Source organism: Daktulosphaira vitifoliae, unplaced genomic scaffold, assembly GCF_025091365.1.
Source record: "Daktulosphaira vitifoliae isolate Bord-2020 unplaced genomic scaffold, ASM2509136v1 Scaffold_1, whole genome shotgun sequence".
Classification (NCBI taxonomy): domain Eukaryota; kingdom Metazoa; phylum Arthropoda; class Insecta; order Hemiptera; family Phylloxeridae; genus Daktulosphaira; species Daktulosphaira vitifoliae.
The window spans coordinates 33028945-33049204 of record NW_026099572.1 but is presented as its reverse complement, the minus strand read 5'-3'; the positions used below and the strand labels follow the sequence as shown (position 1 = coordinate 33049204).

The 20260-nt window shown below is 27.3% G+C and overlaps 1 protein-coding gene across 3 annotated transcripts in view; it reads left to right on the top strand.

The window, feature by feature from the left end:
* The window catches only part of LOC126896356 (cytoplasmic dynein 2 light intermediate chain 1), a 28292-nt gene that overhangs the window by 4733 nt on the left and 3299 nt on the right, over positions 1-20260 (top strand). For 2 of the 3 annotated variants that reach the window (XM_050669054.1, XM_050669055.1), the window contains exons 3-7: positions 4491-4592; positions 17643-17879; positions 17956-18024; positions 19317-19474; positions 19533-19677. In XM_050669054.1, the coding sequence (XP_050525011.1) occupies positions 4491-4592; positions 17643-17879; positions 17956-18024; positions 19317-19474; positions 19533-19677 (711 nt within the window). The remainder of the gene's footprint in view (positions 1-4490; positions 4593-17642; positions 17880-17955; positions 18025-19316; positions 19475-19532; positions 19678-20260) is intronic. The other variant, XM_050669056.1, reaches the window with a different exon arrangement.

The window sequence follows — 20260 nt, the reverse complement described above, 5'->3', positions numbered from 1 at the left end:
AGAGAGCGTTAAGCGAGTAAAATATTGTAAAATTATACCAGACGAGAGTGTAACTACACAACATAGACTGATGGTAATGGAGTTGTCGTGTTCCGGAAAGAGAATAAATAAAAATAGCAGAAACACAAGGTAAAAATCGGAGATACGTTGGTGGAAATTGAAAGGGGAAAATGAAAAAGAGATTGCAAAGACGGTAAAAGAGAGGACGGTGTGGAATGTCGAAGGAGACATAAATGATGTGTGGAATAGATTTGCTAGTTGTGTAAAGAATACTGCAAAGGAGATTGTTGGTGAGAGTAGGAGTAGAATGTCAGGAAACAAGGAAACCTGGTGGTAGGATGAGGAAATTCAAAAAATCATAGAAAGTAAGAAAAAGCAGTTCAAAGTATGGCAGAAGAGCAAAAGGAGAGAAGACTAGATGAAGTATAAACGCTTGTGCAAAGAAGCCAAGTGTGCACTAAGTAAGGCGAAGTTTAAGAGGTATGATGAATTGTATGATAGGCTAGGAACAAAGGAAGATGATAAAGAAATCTATAGACTTGCAAAGATAAGAGAGAAAAAGTCTAAAGATTATAATTATATAAGTTGTATAATAAATGTTAATAATAAGGTACTCTCGAGTGATAATGATGTGAAAAAAAGGTGGAAAGAGTATTTTGAAAAATTATTGAATAAGGAGTACCCAAAAGAGGCATTAGAGGATATCTCGTGGAATGAGGGACTGGTAGATTTAATTAGTGAGAAAGAGGAATAGGAGGCTGTGGCGTCAATGAAAAAGAATAAAGTAGTAGGACCAGATGAAGTGCCAGTAGAAGTATGGAAAATATTAGGCGGTGTTGGCATAAAGTGGTTGAAGGAACTTTTAAATAAAATCTCATTAGAAGGAAAAATACCAAATGAATGGAGGAATAGTATTGTGGTGCCGATATTTAAAGGTAAAGGAGACATACCGGAGTGTGGAAATTATAGAGGCATAAAGCTTATGAGTCATAGTATGAAAATTTGGGTAAAGGTAATAGATAAGAGAATAAGAAATGAGACATCGATGTCTGGTTTTCGGGTAAGAGTAGTAGTGCACCAAGGTTCTGCTTTAAGTCCTAACCACATAGTAAAATAATTTTAATATGAATAGGAAATTTCTTCTCACGAAGGGAGACTACAATGATGGGATACTTGATCTTTATTGAAGTTATTGAATCGAAATGAGATAAAAATCAAATGATTTGAAAATTTCTAACTCAAAAAGAATTCAGAAAAAAAAATCTTTGCCACAAATGGGTACGAACTTTGTACCCCTAGCGTGATAGAAATTTTACCGACTCAGCAACCATACGTTGCATTCATCGACCGAAAAAAATTGCAATTTAAGCTATTTCAAATTTCAAAGTTATTTATCTCAACTTAAAAAAACGAAAAAAATTTAAATAAATTTAACTTTCTATGCTATGTTTTTTAGTTTTTATTGAAGTGGACATGATGTTCATGCACTCAGACCAGTTGGTACATTGTGCGCATCTCATACCGAATTGTCTAGATTCGACTTATCCACCTAAGTGTTATCACCGAAGTGTTATTACATTATACTTATCATTGTATAAGGGTGCACCATCAAGTGACCCCTATGGATGACCAAAGTATCCTGTCTTTCCGGCGAAATTAAGTATCTCTCTGGGTCTTAGGTTTTTTATACCTTCTTTTTCAGGAAAAGGTTTTCTCAAGTAGTTTCATCTTAGTGTGGATAAGGCTTCACATTCGCACATAATGTGAAATGAGTTTTCCTCTTCTACTCCACACTTCCTGCATAATAGTGATTCCGATACCACCATTGCGTAAAGATGATTAAGCAAGTGACCATGCCCTGTCAGTAGACCAGTCAAAGTGCTTATTTGATGTCTAGTCATGTTATTAAGATCATCCAGCAGTGGACTGGGGTTCTTGATAAATATTTTGAATTGTCTAAGTACTATCAAGTATTTCCAGATTTTCCTGTGTTGTTCTCCATACCACCAATTCTTGGGTAGTGCTTTGAGCGATTGCTCAGTGATTCCTACCACTGTTTCTGGTCCAACATAGGTGTCACTGCTACTTTCCCGACTAGAAAGTCAGCTTTTTCATTTCTAGTGACACCTTTGTGTCCTGATACCCACGCTAGTGTAACTTTGTTGAACCTCGATAGTGATTCTAAAGTTTCCTTGCATTTGAGGACAAGCTTTGAATTCACCTGGTCATTACAGCATGCTTTCAAAGCCACTTGAATGTCTCTTAAGATAGTTATTTTCCTATTCCTGTATACGAGCAGGTTCTGATCCCCTACCAGTATCACTATCACCTCTGCTTGAAAAACAGAGGGTGTTATGCCCAATGACATACTGATATTTATTCGTGGCTTCAGACCCCAAATGCCAGTACCTACCTTTCCTAATTTTTTGTATCTATTTGTATATTTTACAAATCCTCCTTTTTCAGTCAGTTGTATATTCCATTAATATTCCATTCTCTACGTGTAGTGATTTCCGCTTTGTAGGGAATGTTATTCTTAAGAACCGGTTTGATATAGTCCAAGAGGTATTCCAAAAAGCCCTGGTCTATCTCTATTATTATTTTACCGTGATCTGCTGTGTCACTCTCCAAAGTCTTGTTGTGGAGTTGTAGAATCTTAGTGCTGTGGCTTTGGTGTGAGCTCTAATCTCTAGGTGCAGAGGAGGCAATCCGAGATTAGTGCCTCTAATGTGACCGTTGGTGTAGTTTTTAATGCTCTAGTGATGGCATTGGCGGCCATTCTCTGTATGCGACTAAGTTCTTTCCTAGCTGTAATGAGTGCTGTTCTCGTCCACCAGACTATTACACTGTACTATATCATATGATTATTCACTGAAGTATACAACCAATACATAACTATTAGTTTAAGACCCCATGTCTTTCTCAAGGCTCTGCTGCAGGTCCACTGTGTGGTCATTGCTTTTTTGATTCATGACTCAACATGTGATTTCCATTTTAGCATACTACCTAAAATAATACCTAAGTATCCGATTTTAAAATAATTTCTTGTCCATTCAGTGTAAAAGTATCAAGACTGTCTAGTCCTGTTCTTCTTCTAGTGAACATAACGACCTCTGCTTTATTTGGGTTAACAGATACACCATACTTACTACCCCATATCTGTATAGTGTTTAGTCTCTGTTGTGGTGTTAAGTCTGTAATAATGTCTGGAAATTCGCATAGGCTTTTGTATGCTATGTTAATTACATTTATATAATATTTATGAATATCTGTGTACTCCCCTTGTAAGGTATTTTAAAATAAAATAAAATACAAAATCCAGAATTTTAACTCAAAAATAGTATATTTTTGAATACGGTAGTAATTTTCATCATAAAGACAAGTCAAATATTTTTTTCAAAAAAAAAAAAGTATATTACTTAAGCATTAATTTAAAACCTATATAAAACTGTCAGTATTCCCGGAACATTTTGTTTGGAAACATTTTACTTTTGTTTGGTTATTTTTTTTAATGTCAGGTTAGCGTATTCAACAGGAAACTTAGACATTTTAGCACTCTCTAGATACATAACTAATGATAATAAAAAAATTAATTTCTTTTTTTTATAATAAAATAAGATCGGGTAAATTATTACTTTGAACTTTGAGTTACATACAATAAAATAGAGCAATTAAATTTATCTATTTGAAATTCATTAAATTTAAAATATGTTTATATAATCATAAATTTTGTTCGTAAGGCACCTTAAAATAAATTCAATGATTAGATAATGAATTCACTGAGATCATTTTTAAATTGCATTATTACTAACTTTTTCATTTTTTTTAGTGTAGGTCAATTTATACTTGGACTACACATTTTATCTTAATTTTATATTAATCTCAAGTTTGTAGATCAGGTGAAATGACCTAAACGTAATTAGAATACATATAGAATAAACAGTGTTTATTTAATATAGATAAAATAGAAAGATATTAATATCAAATTCAGTAGTGTAATTAGAAATTTTCTATAGGAAAGGTTTTAAAACATAGAATAGTGTAAATATTTAACTCTTTCACTATTAAGATTTTGGATCCTTATTGATCACTATTAATAGGCCATTGATTAAATTTATATTGATTTAATTATTTTTAAATCGGTTAATTAAGTTACTAACCAATTATAGTCATTATATTCATCAAGTTCTTTTTTTAAATAACTTAATTATTTACTTAAATTCTGAATAATATATCAGTAATTTATTTATTTTATCGTGTTGAGCTTTATTTATGAGGCTCCTAACTTATGTTAAAATTTTACTTAAATATTTACATAAATTTTAAATATCGTAGTTTTTTATCTATTTTTATTTATTAATTAATTGCTATTGTTTGTATTATGATGTATCGAGTTAATAGAATTTTTAAATTTTTTACTTAGACATTATAAATAGTTAAAAAAGTTAGATAAAATAACCGTATTAATTTTTGTTAATTCAAAAATCTAGGGGAAAACTACTTTAATACATCGATTTTTTGACAAAAGTGAAAAACCTAAGCCAACTAAAGGTTTAGAATATACTTTTGCAAGAAGATCTGGAAAGAGTTTAGTAAGTTATAATTTATTTTATTATTGATAGTATTTATAAATATATATATATTGAAATTATACTGAGTAACACAAAAGAAAAATGATCAAACCCAAAATATTTAACAATACAGTTGGCCATTTTTGTTTGCAGTCTTAAAATGAATTTTAAGTTAGGAGTTAATGAATATTAATAATGAATATCAATAAAAAAAAAGTAGTATTAATATTTGCATTATTGATGGTTCTAGATTAAATAATAACTGTGTTCTGTTTATATACCTGTACAGGGTGATTTTTTTATCATAACCCACTCAATTACTTACAGAATAAATATAATTTAAATTTTTTTTTTTTTTTGGTTTTCTTTAGTTCGATATTATTCTTGAATTATTAACTATGTAATACTTTTTAAGTTCATCCCTTATGCCTTGTAAGGGTGTCAACTTTGTTTTATTAAATGGAAACACATATTTTTAATTTGATAAAATGTTTGAGTTTTTAATTTAATAGTAAATGGCATTTGAATTTTTATTATAATTATTTATTTAATAATAATTTAATAATTTATTTGTTTATTAGATATAAACATTTAAAGTTTCAAATATTTGAGTTCATATACACGTATACTACACAAGGTATTATAAATACTGGTAGCTAATACCATCAATACCATAATACCATAATGACATCAATATACACAGCATTGTTACTATCAATAGTAGAAAGACACATTGTTGTGAGTTCATAAATACACTAACTGACTATATAAAAAGTATATCTATTGATAGTCATAATTGATAATAAACAATCCGTGACTGTGGCAGCGATGTCATAAAAACCATTCAGCTACCTGTATTTATAATACCTTTTGTATTATACATGTATATTAACTCGAAAATTTGAAACTTTAAATTTTTATATCTAATAAACAAATAAATTATTAAATTATTATTAAATAAATAATTATATTAAAAATTCAAATGCCATTTACTATTAAATTAAAAACTCAAACATTTTATTAAATTAGTAAATTTGTGTTTCCATCTAAAAAAATCCAGCACAGGGGCGTCGCGGCAAAGTGGTGACGTGGCATATTTGGATCAAGTATAATGATATCTGACAGAGATTAAAATCACTATCAAAATAAAACGCTTCGATGCAAATCTTTAGATAGTGTATAATTTAAAAAGTTGGTATATTATTCTAAAAGCTACATGATCTACTAGTTCCTTATTAATATCCTGATTAAGATAAAGTATGTCGAATGAAAAAGGGATTATAAAAAAATATTATTTTTCATCAAAAAATTGTGTTGATTCATACACTTTTCAATAAGTTATAGCATTATAAAGTTAAAAATGTAAAAAATAAAATCGAGCATAAATACTGAATTTTCACACAAAAATAGCGTTTGGTAGTCATTTTCACTAAGAAGACAAGTTCAGAGGTAATTTTAATTCCCCCCCTGTGGGCAGATAAAGGGTCAAATTTACAAAAAAGATATACCAAATGATAAGTAAAGACATCAAGCATCTATATAAAAAAAATTTTTATTGATATGTTCATTTTTGAAAAAGTTATAGCATTATTAAGTTAAAATTATTTTAAAAAATTATTTTAAAAAAATCGTAATATTTTATTAACTTTGATGTCAACTTTCACCACGAAGACAAGTCCAGAGGTCAATTTTTTTTTTCAAATTAAAGTATATTACATAAGCTTTAATTTAAGATATATATAAAAGTGTCAGACCTTCCGGAATACTTTCAAAAGTTAAGTTGAAAAATTAATTTTTTGTAAAAAAGTTGTCATTTTAAATCCCCTCCTGTGGGCAGATAAAGGGTCAAATTTACAAAAAAAATATATTAAATGATAGATAAAGACATCATGCATCTATAAAAAAAAGAATTATATTGATTTGGTTATTTTTAAAAAAGTTATAGCAATTTTAAGTAAAAAAAATTGAAAAAATTTCGAAACAGTTTGTGTCGTTTTTTGAAAAGTAATTTTTATGTTGGTTCCTTTTACTACGGAAAACTTGTTCATACTGATTAAAATAGAAGTTTCATATTTTCTTTGTAATGGAAAGAAATGTAAATAAATCAAGAGTGAAAAATCTCTTTTCTTCAGACACCCCAACAATAACAAGTCAAGGACACGCACTCCGCTTTGCGTTTTTATATTGTTTTAATAGCAGATGCAAAAGTGAGTATTTTTAAATAAACGAACTCTTAGGCCTTTTATCTTTTTCGTGATTATTTTTTGTGCGTAAACTTTTGTTTTAATCCTAGATTATGGATTCAAAAATTTATTAAATTTGATTTATATTTAGTTTTGAAAATGCCAACTTTCCAAAAATTTTGGAAATTGTGTTCACTTTTGCTCGTCACTGTATACATATTATATGAAGAAATATATATAAACGTGATATAATGTAACATGCGAAAATGAGAAATGAATAACAAATTGATTTTATAAAAAAATTAATCATGCTTATTTATCATACACTGATTCCATTGAGTCTGACATTATTGAGTTTAATTTATACTAATAATCAATATATATTAGTAAAAGTTATCACTTCTGTCTACCATCCTAAGAGAGTAATTTAGGTTTCTTACAGAAAAAAATATATTAGGTTTAAAAATATATATACATATTATTTTACTATTTATGTAGTAAAATAAATTGGTTTTATCCCTTTAAAGATAAAATTAACTTTAAATATTCATTTACTTAAATAGGAATCCTTTTTTAACTTGAGCAGGCACGTAGCCAGAAAATATTTATTGGAGGGGCCAACAATTTTGGGCCCTTGTATCATTTTCCATAATTTGTTTCCCGTGAAAAGCTTGTGGGGGGGCTCCCTCCACTTCTCCTTAGACAGTATCCCATTCTATGAATCTTACAAGTTCAAAATTATACCATTGGTTGGTTAAAAACAAATTGTTTTCGTATAAAGTATACTAATTATTACAGTATTATAAAAAACCCAGCACAGGGGGGTCGCGGCACAGTGGTGACGTGGCATAGTTGGATCAAGTATAATGATATCTGACAGTGATTAAAATCACTATCAAAAAAAAACGCTTCGATGCAAATCTTTAGATAGTGTTTAATTTTAAAAAATTGGTGGATTATTCCAAAAGCTTCATAAACTGCTAGTTCCTTATTAATATCCTGATTAAGATAAAGTATGTCGAATAAAAAAGGGATTATTAAAAAATAGTATTTCCCATAAAAAAATTATATTGATCAATACACTTTTCAATAAGTTATAGCATTATAAAGTTAAAAATATAAAAAATAAAATCGAATATTTTCACACAATAATAGCATTTGGTAGCCATTTTCACCGTGAAGTCAAAATAAAGTCCGAAATTGTTTTTTACATAATAAAGTACATTATATTAGCTTTAATTTAAGATATATATAAAAGTGTCAGACCTTCCGGAACATTTTCAAAATTTAAGTTGCAAAAATTAATTTTTTGTGAAAAAGTTGTCATTTTAAATCCCCCCCTGTGGGCAAGTAAAGGGTCACATATAAAAAAAAAATATACCAAATGAAAGGTAATGATATTATGCATCTATATAAAAAANACATATAAAAAAAAAATATACCAAATGAAAGGTAATAATATCATGCATCTATAAAAAAAAAGAATTATATTGATCCATAGATCTTTCTAAAAGTTATAGCATTATAAAGTTAAAAATATAAAAAAGAATTTTTTTACAAAAATCGTATTTTTTTTATTAACTTTGATGTCTGTTTTCACCATGAAGATAAAATAAAGTCCGAAATTTTTTTAAATAAAAGAGTACATTAATTTAAAAAAGTTAAGTGGAAAAAGTTAATTTTTTTTTAAGAATTCTTTTTAAATACCCCCTTGTGGGCAGGTTAAGAGTTTTAATGCAGTTTTAAGCAAAGAAAAATTAAAAAATGTCAAAAATTAGCGATTTTGACATTTGTACTTTTTTGGAGGATTTCCTGCATTACAGGGTACGAGAGAAACGTTTTCAATTTTTGAAGGTAATGTCTTACTAGATGCGATTTGTGATCTTTTGATGTTATGTTCATCAAAATCGGTCCAACGAGAGCTGAGATTTCACAGATACAAAAAAATATAGTTATAGAACACTATATATTTTTTTAATTAAAAATTACAGAATCTACAAATTAATAAAAATACCCCCTTTAATTACCAAACTTCCCCCTAACTACTCTTTTAGTATACCCCCTTAATTACCAACTCCCCTAACTTTTAGTATAACCCCTAATTCCTCTTTATTATTCACCCTTAATTATTCATTACCCTTAGATACTATTTTTCTCTCCCTTAATTACTATATTTCACATCCTGAATTAATAATTATTACCCTTAAATTACTGCATCTCACAACCTTAATTACTAATTATTCCTATTTTCTCTCCCTTTATTACCAATTACACTAGTTTACAAAAAAAAAAATTTTTTTTGTTCATAAAATGCGACATATATTATTAATGTAAGCTACAGTAGGTAGTTAAAAAAAAAAAAAATTTTCCCGCAGCACGTCACGATTCTGAGATAAGAAAGGTCTTTGTTTTTGTCTACCTGAAATTCTTCACATACATTTATCGTTTCATTTTGTTAACAACTTGTGTTTCAAAAGTCGTAATTTCCTATAAAAATGTCGTTGAGAATATGTAAGCTAGATCCATACAGATTTTGTTATGTTTGTGGCAAAATTGTTCAATTGAATCGAGGTTTTTCTATAACAAAACCATTGCAAGAAGCGTATCTACATTATTTTGGATGTGCAGTATCAAATCAAGATAAAAATTGGGTTCCTCATGTAATTTGCAATAACTGTAGATTGGTCCTCAGGTTCTGGTTTTCAGGTAAAAAAAGATCTCTGAAGTATTGTAAACCAATGATATGGAGAGAACCAACTGACCATTTAACCGATTGTTATTTGTTTAACAAAAACTTTCGGGTTTAATTCGAAAAATAAAAATAAAATAAAATATGCAGAGGTGCCATCAGTCACTAAGCCAGTTCTTCATTCAGAGGATTTACCAGTTCCTACACCACCCGGAAGAAGTAACCCTACTCACACAGATTCATCTTCAAGTAGTATTACATTTCAAGAGCATAGTGACAGTGAACAATCATGCTCAGATAAGTTTGTCGGTGATGATGATAGTCCACATTTGATAACTCAGCCTGAGTTCAGCGATCTTATAAGAGATTTGCAGTTATCCAAGTCCAAAGCGGAATTACTTGCTTCTAGGCTGCAACAGTGGAATTTGCTTGATCCTGGCACAAAAGTTACTATCTATTGCTTTAAAAGTAAGGAGTATGCTAATTTTTTCACAAAAGAAAATGACTTCTGTTATTGTCATGACATTAAGGGACTTTTTGAAAAAGTGAAACAACCATATTTTTCAAATGAATGGCGCCTTTTTAGAGATTCGTCGAAGGAAAGTCTTAAAGCTGTTCTTCTGCACAATGGGAATGCGAAGCCGTCTATCCCTATAGATCATGCTGTTAACTGCAAAGAAATCTATAATACAATAGCCAAATTAATTGTATTGATTAAATATGAATGTCACAATTGGTACATTTGTGGTGATCTCAAAGTTATAGGTATGCTTCTTGGCTTGCAAGGAGGATACACTAAGTACTGCTGTTTCTTATGCCTATGGGACTCAAGAGCAAAACATGATCATTATAAAAAAAGAAAATGGCCTGTACGAGATGAATATGTCTCAGGTAAGATGAACGTAAAAAATAGATGTTTAGTTGACCCAAAAAGAAAAATATTACCACCACTTCACATTAAGTTGGGCTTGATGAAAAATTTCATCAAAGCTTTGGATAAGTCCAAGTCTACCTTTCAATACCTTTGCTCGTTATTTACGCAACTTTCTGAAGCTAAACTGAAGGAAGGGATATTTGTGGGTTCTCAAATCAGAAAACTATTAAACGGTGAGAAATTCAAGAGCCTTTTAACCACGGTAGAAAAAGGAGCCTGGAACTCTTTTAAAAGTGTCGTTGAAAATTTTTTAGGCAATAAAAAAAGTGATAATTACATAGAAATTGTTGAGAATTAATTGTAAAATTACAAGCGTATGGGTGTAAATATGTCACTAAAAATTCATTTTTTGCATTCCCATCTAGATTTTTTTCCAGAAAATCTTGGTAGTATGAGTGATGAACATGGTGAGCGATTTCATCAAGTACTAAAATCATTTGAGCAAAATTATCAAGATTTTTTGGATCAAAATATGCTAGGTGACTATTGCTGGTCTGTAGTGAGAGATACAAATGAAAATATTTATAAAAAAAAAGCCAAAGTTAGCCATTTTTGACCATCTATAGTGTATTTAGATGTAGTTTGTTGTAAAACTATTCTCGCTAAATTTTCAAAAAACTAACGTGTCAAATTTGTTTGAATATTTTTTTCTCGATGTAGGTACCCAAACTCAGTTATCTGTATATGTTTCATTTCATGAATAAAATTCATTTAAACTAGTGTTATTATTATTCTGCTCCCTAAATACATATTACTACTAATTTATTACACCCTTAATACTAAATACTATTGGTTTATACTAATTACCATTATTCTGCAAAGAAATTATAATAAACAAAAATATACTTTTCTTTTTCAACTTTTAGCGCTCTTTTTAAATCTCTAATTAGACTTTTTCTATCACTTCTAAGTTTTGATAGAATTACTTATTATTAAAAAATAAGTATTGACATAAAAAAAAATTGTTTTAAATTAATACTGATTTTAATTATTAATATGTTAAAAATATGAAAAATGACATATTTAACCTATTTTGTTAATCCTTTATGGTTGATTTTTGTGAAAGTTTATAATAAAAAAAACAATAGATGATTTTTTCAGACAGTCATTGAGTATGACTGATGGTAATGAACAGATAAATATAAAAAAAACCTAGCACAGTGAGGTCGTGGCACAGTGGGGACGTGGCATAGTTGAGTGCAGTATAGATTTAATCTGACAGTGATTAAAATCACTATCATAAGAAACGCTTCGATGCAAATCTGTAGATAGTGTTTAATTCTAAAAAATTGATGGATAATTGCAAAAGCANATAGATAAAGACATCATGCGTCTATAAAAAAAAGAATTATATAGATTTGGTTATTTTTAAAAAAGTTATAGCAATTTTAAGTAAAAAAAATTGAAAAAATTTCAAAAATTAGCGATTTTTAAATTTGTAATTTTTTTGGATATTTCCCCCATTTNTAAATTTGTAATTTTTTTGGAGGTTTCCCCCATTTACGGGGAACGAGGGAATTTTTTTCAATTTTTGAGGGTAATGTCTTCGACTAGATTCAATTTGTGATCTTTTGACGTATCATTGAAAGACATCGGTTTGGTGAGAGCTGAGAAAAAGTGGTAACAGACACAAAAAAAAAAAACACATCTTAATAAAACCAATACCTTCTCAGCTTCGCATCGAAGCTAATANCAGCTTTGCATCGACGCTAATAAAATAATGATGTGCACATAAGCTGATTTAATTTTTCAACTTTTAAGCTATTAAGAAAAAATATTTTATACCTAAATACTAATAACAAATAAGTTATAAATAATTTTGAAAATAAATATAAATTATAAACAATGTAAAATTTATTTAATTTAAAATTAAAAACAATTCCTACCTTTTTTTAGTCATATTTTCATTACTATTATTTAGAGCACGCAAATAACAAATTAACAAAAACAAATAAATTACCTATTATAACTACTAAATTATAAAAAAAAAAAAAAGATTAAAGATAAGATTTATCAAACAATTTTTCCTAGAGTATTACTCTATCGAATTTTGTAATCAACTAGATTCTAATCAATGCATATTTCAATAAGTATCAATCATACTTGGTAGTTTGTTATCATTTGTTGGACCAAAGTTAAAAAAAATTTATCTACAACCACGTTTGGAGTAACTGCTATTCCATTTATTATTACGTCCAGAGCGTTATCTTTTTCAAATAACGTTTTCTATGAATATAAAAATGAAAATACAGCTATAATAATAACTTTATTACTTAATAGTAATCACAAATTAATAATAATTTCAATGTATATAAGGCCTAGTACGTTATTGATAATTCGTAAATATAATGGAATTTTAAATTTGGGGGGGGCCAGGTCCACCCATGTCTACGTGCCTGAATTTGAGATAATATGATAGAAAAAATACGGTAACACAGTTGGGTCACGGCATAGTTGGGACAAGTATAAACGATATCTGACAGTGATTAAAATCATTATCATAAGAAACACTTCAATGTAAATATGTAAATAGTGTTTAATTTTAAGAAATTAGAGAATGATAAAAAAGCAAAATCAACTCCTATTTCCTTGATTGTATTGTTATTAGTGGTTATTTGATTTAAAAGTATAATTAATGAATTAAAAAATCTGCAATTAGAGTTTTTCTATTACTTTTAATTTTTGATATTATTACTAATTAGTAATAATATACTCATTTTTATTGATCCGGAGGAAGGCTTCTTGGTTTAGCGAAGATTGGCGGTCCTATAGTGAAAATATGATTCGTACGCTAATAACGATATGTACAATACCTGTTTGGGTCATATTTGTTCTTACTACTAGCGGAAAATTTTTGAGTAACTTAATGTCAACTGAATCGTCTTTAAATGCAAAAATGCCCGAGGACATCGTCTCTTTAACTTTTCCGGCGGTGGCTAATTTGGTATTTTTGTCAATTAGGCGTTTACTTCTCAAGGCTATTAATAAGCCGAAAAAATGGAGAAAGTCAGTTCCTATAATTGGTTTACTGACTGCTACGACAATAAATTTCCATTTAAAAGTACGTCTTAAACCTAAATTTACAGCAATTAATTTTTCGCCGTATGTTTTTATTATTGACCTGTTGTTAACGAGCCGTTGGCTGTCGTCTCTACAGTAGATCGTTTTAGTTTCCTGACGTGTGTCGGTATTTACACGGCGGTTTGCATTTAGTAACCTTATCTTTGAACCGATAATGATAATAACACGTATCATATCGTGAATTGTCTCGGCACACAGGTGATTCTGAGTGACACCTATTGTAACTATGAGAGTTGCTGCGGCCAAGTCGCTCTACTGATTGTGTAAGTGCTGCGATCTGACGTTCCAATTTTTTTATTGTTGTTGCATCGTGATCTTGTTCATGTGACTGATGGTTTGTGACCTTGTCACTAACGCTGAAAATGGAAGAACCATAATTTCGACTGTCCGATACTTCGATAATTGTTCAGATTCTTAAATTCTTTCGATAAAACGGGTTTTAATGCTTCGTACATGTTTGTTTTTGGGGGGTTGAGTATTATATAGCTAACTTGCGCAAGAATTCACTTTCCATAGAGGAAACAACATAGTGATATTTACTTGTGTCAGTTGTATATCTGGTTGTGTAAAAAACGGATTCAATTTGTTTAAAATTCTGGGTTGGTACGCCGGACAATTGGAATTTTAAACGCTCGAGTCTAATCCATATTGGACTATGCGATATGGTCTCGGCCATCGTTACCGGTTACATCGTCACGCACACATACTATCGCACTATCGGATTTACTGTTCATTTTAGAGGTCACCAATTTGTAGCATGTAGATTAATTTATTACAGATACTACAATTAAAAAATTACAATAATTAATAATTTTACAACATAAAAAATGATATATATGTGTATATACATAAAAGTTGGATTGTACATAATACTGTTATATCGGTTTAATGGACACCGCGAGACTAAAACAAAACATGGAGCGTTACCATACTACAGTGTACACTTATAATAAACACATAGAAAAATATTTATTGTGACATATTAACTTAACCCTTACAATATAATATAATATATAATATATAATATATATAATATAATATATAATATAATATATAATATAATTTTAATATATATATATATTAAAGTGTCAGTATTTACAAAATATTATCAAAAGTTAAGTTAAAAAAGTTCTACTTTCTATACGCATGTTTAAAATTTGACCACCCTTGTATGAACGGATATGGTCCGATTTGTATGTCGGATGAAAGGGGTATATAAAAAGTATTTATAAATAAAAAATTTATATTGATTCATACATTTTTCATAAAGTTATAGCATTATAAATTATAAAATTTTAAATATAAAATCGAGAACTTTTTCACAAAAATCGTACGTTTTCCTTTAACTTTGATGTCCATTTTCACCACAAAGAAGTCCAGAGGTCAATTTTTTTTTTTCAAAATAAAGTATATTACATATGCTTTAATTTAAAGTATATATGAAAATGTCAGTATTTCCGGAACATTTTAAAAAGGTAAGTTGAAAAAGTTAATTTTTTGTGAAAAAATTGCTATTTTGGAACCCCTCCATGAACAAGTAAAGGGTCAAATGTACACAAATATATATTAAATAATAGATAAATACCTAAGGTGTTTTTATAATTCAAAAATGTTGAAAATTACCGATTTTCAAAATAGTAATTTTTGGGGGATTTCCTCCATTTACGGAGAACAATGGAATTTTTGAGGGTAATATCTTCGACTAGATACAATTTGTGATAATTTGACAAATTTTTTTATCAAAATCGGTCCAGTGAAATCTGAAATTGAGCGTTCAAAACATAAAAAAATAAAAAAAACACATCATAGTAAAATTGATACCTTTTCAGCTACGCATCGAAACTAACAAAATTTCAAAAAATTCTGTTCTTATAATTTTTTTCATCCGATCTTTTTACGTATTAAAATTAATGATTTACATTTAAATACAAATTCGTTATGGATTTTGGTTTTATAATACCAATGGCAGCAATAATTTGTTTTAAAAGCCCATAAATTATTTTTCATAGTAATTATCAAGAAAACTTTTATTATTTTAACTTTCTCTTCTGACATTTTGTTTTTCACATTTTAGTGAATAAAAAATTGAAAACGATAGATGGGATAAAAATAATTCTTTTAATCCGATATTAAGTATTCTAATTATTATTAGTAAAATTAATTATAATAAATAATATATTAAATAATAAAAATATAATTGTTTGTATTTTTTTCTTCTATCAATAATTTTTAGTAGTGGTTTTCTTTTGAGAAAATTAAATTTATGATTTATAATCCAGAAGGGATGAAAAAAAATTTTACTTTATATTTTTGTAGAGTTTGTTGAATCATTAATTTTTCTCTTTAAATAAAATAAATTTTGAGAAAATGAACTATTTACAATGTTTTGATCAAATTGTATAGAAGGAGCATAGAACTATTTTTCATTTTAGAGGGGGATTAACCGATCCAACTTACTCCAAATCTATAACTTAGATAACAACACAATGCTAAGTTTGCAAGTGAATAAAAAAAATTGTACTGACTGAGAGTATGTTCGGAATAACTTTACAATATCTTATAATACATATAATTCGGACTATAATTATATTAAATTAATATCAATTGATATTTTGAATTGGAGTTAATTAGTATTGTATATTGCTATAGGTATCTTTAGTTTCTAATAAGAAATATATCTTATCTTATTTTTACATAGTCATTTTTATAACCTAATTTTTAATACCGAAATTAAAATTTGTAAGTTTTCTGTTTTTTAATTTAATTTTCTGAAGATGTTCTGCTCAATAAAGTTTCGTACATAAAAACAGCGACTTGGAGCAAAAATATATTAAATTTAGTGATTAATTATATTGGATACTGTATGGTATATACAGAATGATCGAAATCTGGTAAGACACTTATTTTTTTAGGAACTATTGATTATTTAAAATTTTTGTAAAAAGAAAAATTATTAAGTTTATAAAACTCTACAATAATATGAAGTTAAATAAATTTTTTTTTTCTATCATATTATAAAGTTAAAAATAAGGGTTCCCATTTAAGAAAATTATAAATAAGGGTTTTTATCCTTGAAGGGACGAAAAAAATAATAGTTTGACTACATATTATTGTAGAGTTTTTTGAACTTGATATTTTTTCTCTATAATAAAATTTAAAATTCTCAATATTTTCTGAGAAAGTTAGTGTATTACCAGATTTCAATCACCCTGTATATGATTCTTACGAAATATAAGTTTATTTTTATAATGAAAAAATCTGTTTAATTCTTTTAAGCAAAATAACTATGTGTGTATAATTTAGATTGCTATGAGCAAATAACCTATTCTTTAATACATCGAACATATAGAAAAAATATTAAAATATAATTTATTTATACTAACATAAAACACTAATATAAACAATTTTAATAACTAAAAAAAAAAATTAATTAAAAAACATTGGAAAAATCAACTAGAGTGTAATATTTATAGCTATGGAATCCACGTACAATTTTTTACACTCTACTATATTATTCAGTGGAAATAATTCAGTCGAATCTATTTATAAAGGTCAGATGTTGTATAGATATTAATTTAAAACAATGAACAAAATATCAGTAACTATTTAAAAAAAAAATATTTTTTTTAAGTTTTATAGAATTAACACTGAAGATACAAAATAGTTAATATTTGAAAATCAGATTAAGTTTTTATTAATGTCTTTGTAGTAATGTTCATGTAATTCAGTTCAAAAAATGAAAAAAAAATATTATTGTATTATTATTTTATTATTTTATATATAAAAACAAAGAAAAATATCTTTAATAAATAGGACAGTAGCGTATTTAAGGGGCTGTCTCTAGGAGCAATAACGAGGGCCTTACCTCTATACACGTCATTGAATTTATGTAAATCCCTTAGTGACATCATGGTATCCTTCGAAATGTGCTTATCTTCATTAAAAACAAGCTTAAATGTATACTGCAATTATTTTTATTTATTTTTATGATAGTTTAATTCTTTTTTGTACTAAAAAAAGTAATTATTTTGTTTCGCAATTTCAATTTCCATATGTATTAAATAATAAATAATTACTGGTATGCATAGACTAAAATTTAGTCAATAATATATAGACTTTAGAAAAAAAAACTCATTAATAAAATAAAATTAACACTTAATAAAATTAGATAATAACTTTTTTAGACAAAAGATATATGTCATGTTTGGGAATTAGGTGGCGATTTAGTTTTCAAAACTTTAATTTCAGCTATAGTTGGAAAAAATCAACATCACAATTTAAGTGTAGTTTTGGTACTAGACTTGTCAAGGCCAGAGGCATTATGGAACGTAATGGAAATACTTCTCAAAGAAGTCAAAACACTGATTTACTGTTCAAATGAGGATGAAAAATTAAATAATGTTCATGATAAAAATTTGGAGGTTAAATAATTTGATTTTTATCACTGTAATAAATAAAAGAATACAATATAATTATGACCGGTTGAATTTTTTTTAGGATAAACAAAATAATACATCATTTCCAATTCCATTAATTATTGTGGGTAGTAAATACGATGTATATCAAGTAAGAGTTTTTAATAACATATGAATTTTAACGAATGTGCTTTTTTGTAAAAAATATAACACTATTACGTTCAAATTTATCAATGATATATGGTCTTGTAACATTATAATTTCAACAAAAAAACATTAAACAGTAGTAATTGCATACTAAGGTATATTAAGGTGTTACTAAAATTTCAGATATTTTGTCAATTATTTAATTAATTAATAATAAAATAATAACAATTTGAATTTAATGAATATGTAATTTTTTTTTAATTATATATTTATTTTATAAATTAATAATATAAATAATTATACTTAGTTTTATATAATCATTTGATAATAATTGATGAGAAAAAATTTTCGAAATATTAATAAAATTTTTAATTTTTAATTTTTAAATATAGAGTATTGAGATTTTTATATAAACTACTAGTGTGTTAAAAAGAAAAAACCCAGCACAGGGGGGTCGCGGCACAGTGGTGACGTGGCATAGTTGGATCAAGTTTAATGATATCTGACAGTGATTAAAATCACTATAAAAAAAAAACGCTTCGATGCAAATCTTTAGACAGTGTTTAATTTTAAAAAATTGGTGGATTATTCCAAAAGCTACATGATCTACTATTTCCTTATTAATATCCTGATTAAGAAAAAGTATGTCGAATGAAAAAGGGATTATTAAAAAATAGTATTTCCCATAAAAAAATTATATTGATCAATACACTTTTCAATAAGTTATAGCATTATAAAGTTAAAAATATAAAAAAGAATTTTTTTACAAAAATCGTATTTTTTTTATTAAGTTTAATGTCTGTTTTTACCATGAAGATAAAATAAAGTCCGAAATTTTTTTTTACCATTATAAAGTATATTACATTAGCTTTAATTTAAGATATATAAAAAAGTGTCAGACCTTCCGGAACACTTTCAAAAGTTACGTTGAAAAAGTTCTACTTTCTATATGCATTTTTATGTTTTGAATCCCNAAAAAAAAAAAAACACATCTTAGTAAAACTAATACCTTCTCAGCTTCGCATCGAAGCTAAAATCGATCATTTTTCACGATAGTTTTTGTTGTCTAAATGTATGTTTATGTATATTTAAATATAAAAAGGTTAAGATTTTTTATGATTTATTTACAGGAGATTATTTATTTTCTGTTTTATAGCAAAAAAAATAAAAAAACAATAATGATATAATTCGGTTTTTTTTTAATTTAAAAAACATAGATTTGTATTAATCACTATTATAATTTTAAAATAATGTTGCTAATTTTTTTGCTATGATTTAATTTAATTATTTTTTCAGAACCTTGAACCGGCCAAAAAAAGAATTATTTGTCAATCTATGAGGTATGTCGCTCATACTAATAGAGCTTCATTGTTATTTTATAGCACCAATGATGCTACTCTTGTAAAAAAAGCTAAGGAAGTAATGTCACATTATGGATTCGGAACATCTCTCTCGTAAAAAATATAATATTATTTTAAAATCTTTAAATTTAATTTGAATTATAATTATCAGAAAAACGTGTGTATACGACATAAACAAACCGCTATTCATACTAGCTGGTTATGATACTTTTGACGCTATAGATCAGTTGGATTCTAACAAAAGTTTAAGATCAATGCAAGAATGTAAAACATTTTTAAATACTTATATTAAACAGGTAATATATTTATTTGTTAAATCAAAATTAGTGTGTTATAAAGTCAAATTTTAGCTTCGATGTGAATCTGAGAAGGTATTATTTTATCTATTTTTTTTTTTTTCAATTTTTTCTTTTGTGTTTGTGAACGCTCAATCTCAACTTTCGCTGAACCGATTTTGATGAACAATATGTCAAAAGATCACAAATTGTATCTAGTTCAAAAAAAATTACCTTCAAAAATTGAAAAAATTTCTCTTGTTTCTCGTAAATAAGGAAAATCTCCAAAAAAAATTATTTTTTCAGTTTTAAAAATTATTTTTCGACATATTTTCAATTTTTTTTTACTTAAAACTGCCATAACTTTTTTAAAAATGACCAAATCAATATAATTTTTATTATATATATACCTTAGGTATATAGCTACAATTTTTTATATTTTTATGAACATTTGACCTTTAAAACAGGGGAGTTTCAAAATGACAACTTTTCCAAAAAAAATTAACTTTTGAAAATGTTACGAAAATACTGACATTTTTATTTATACCTTAAATTAAAGCTTATGTAATATACTTTATTTTGAAATAAAAAAAAATTTGAACTC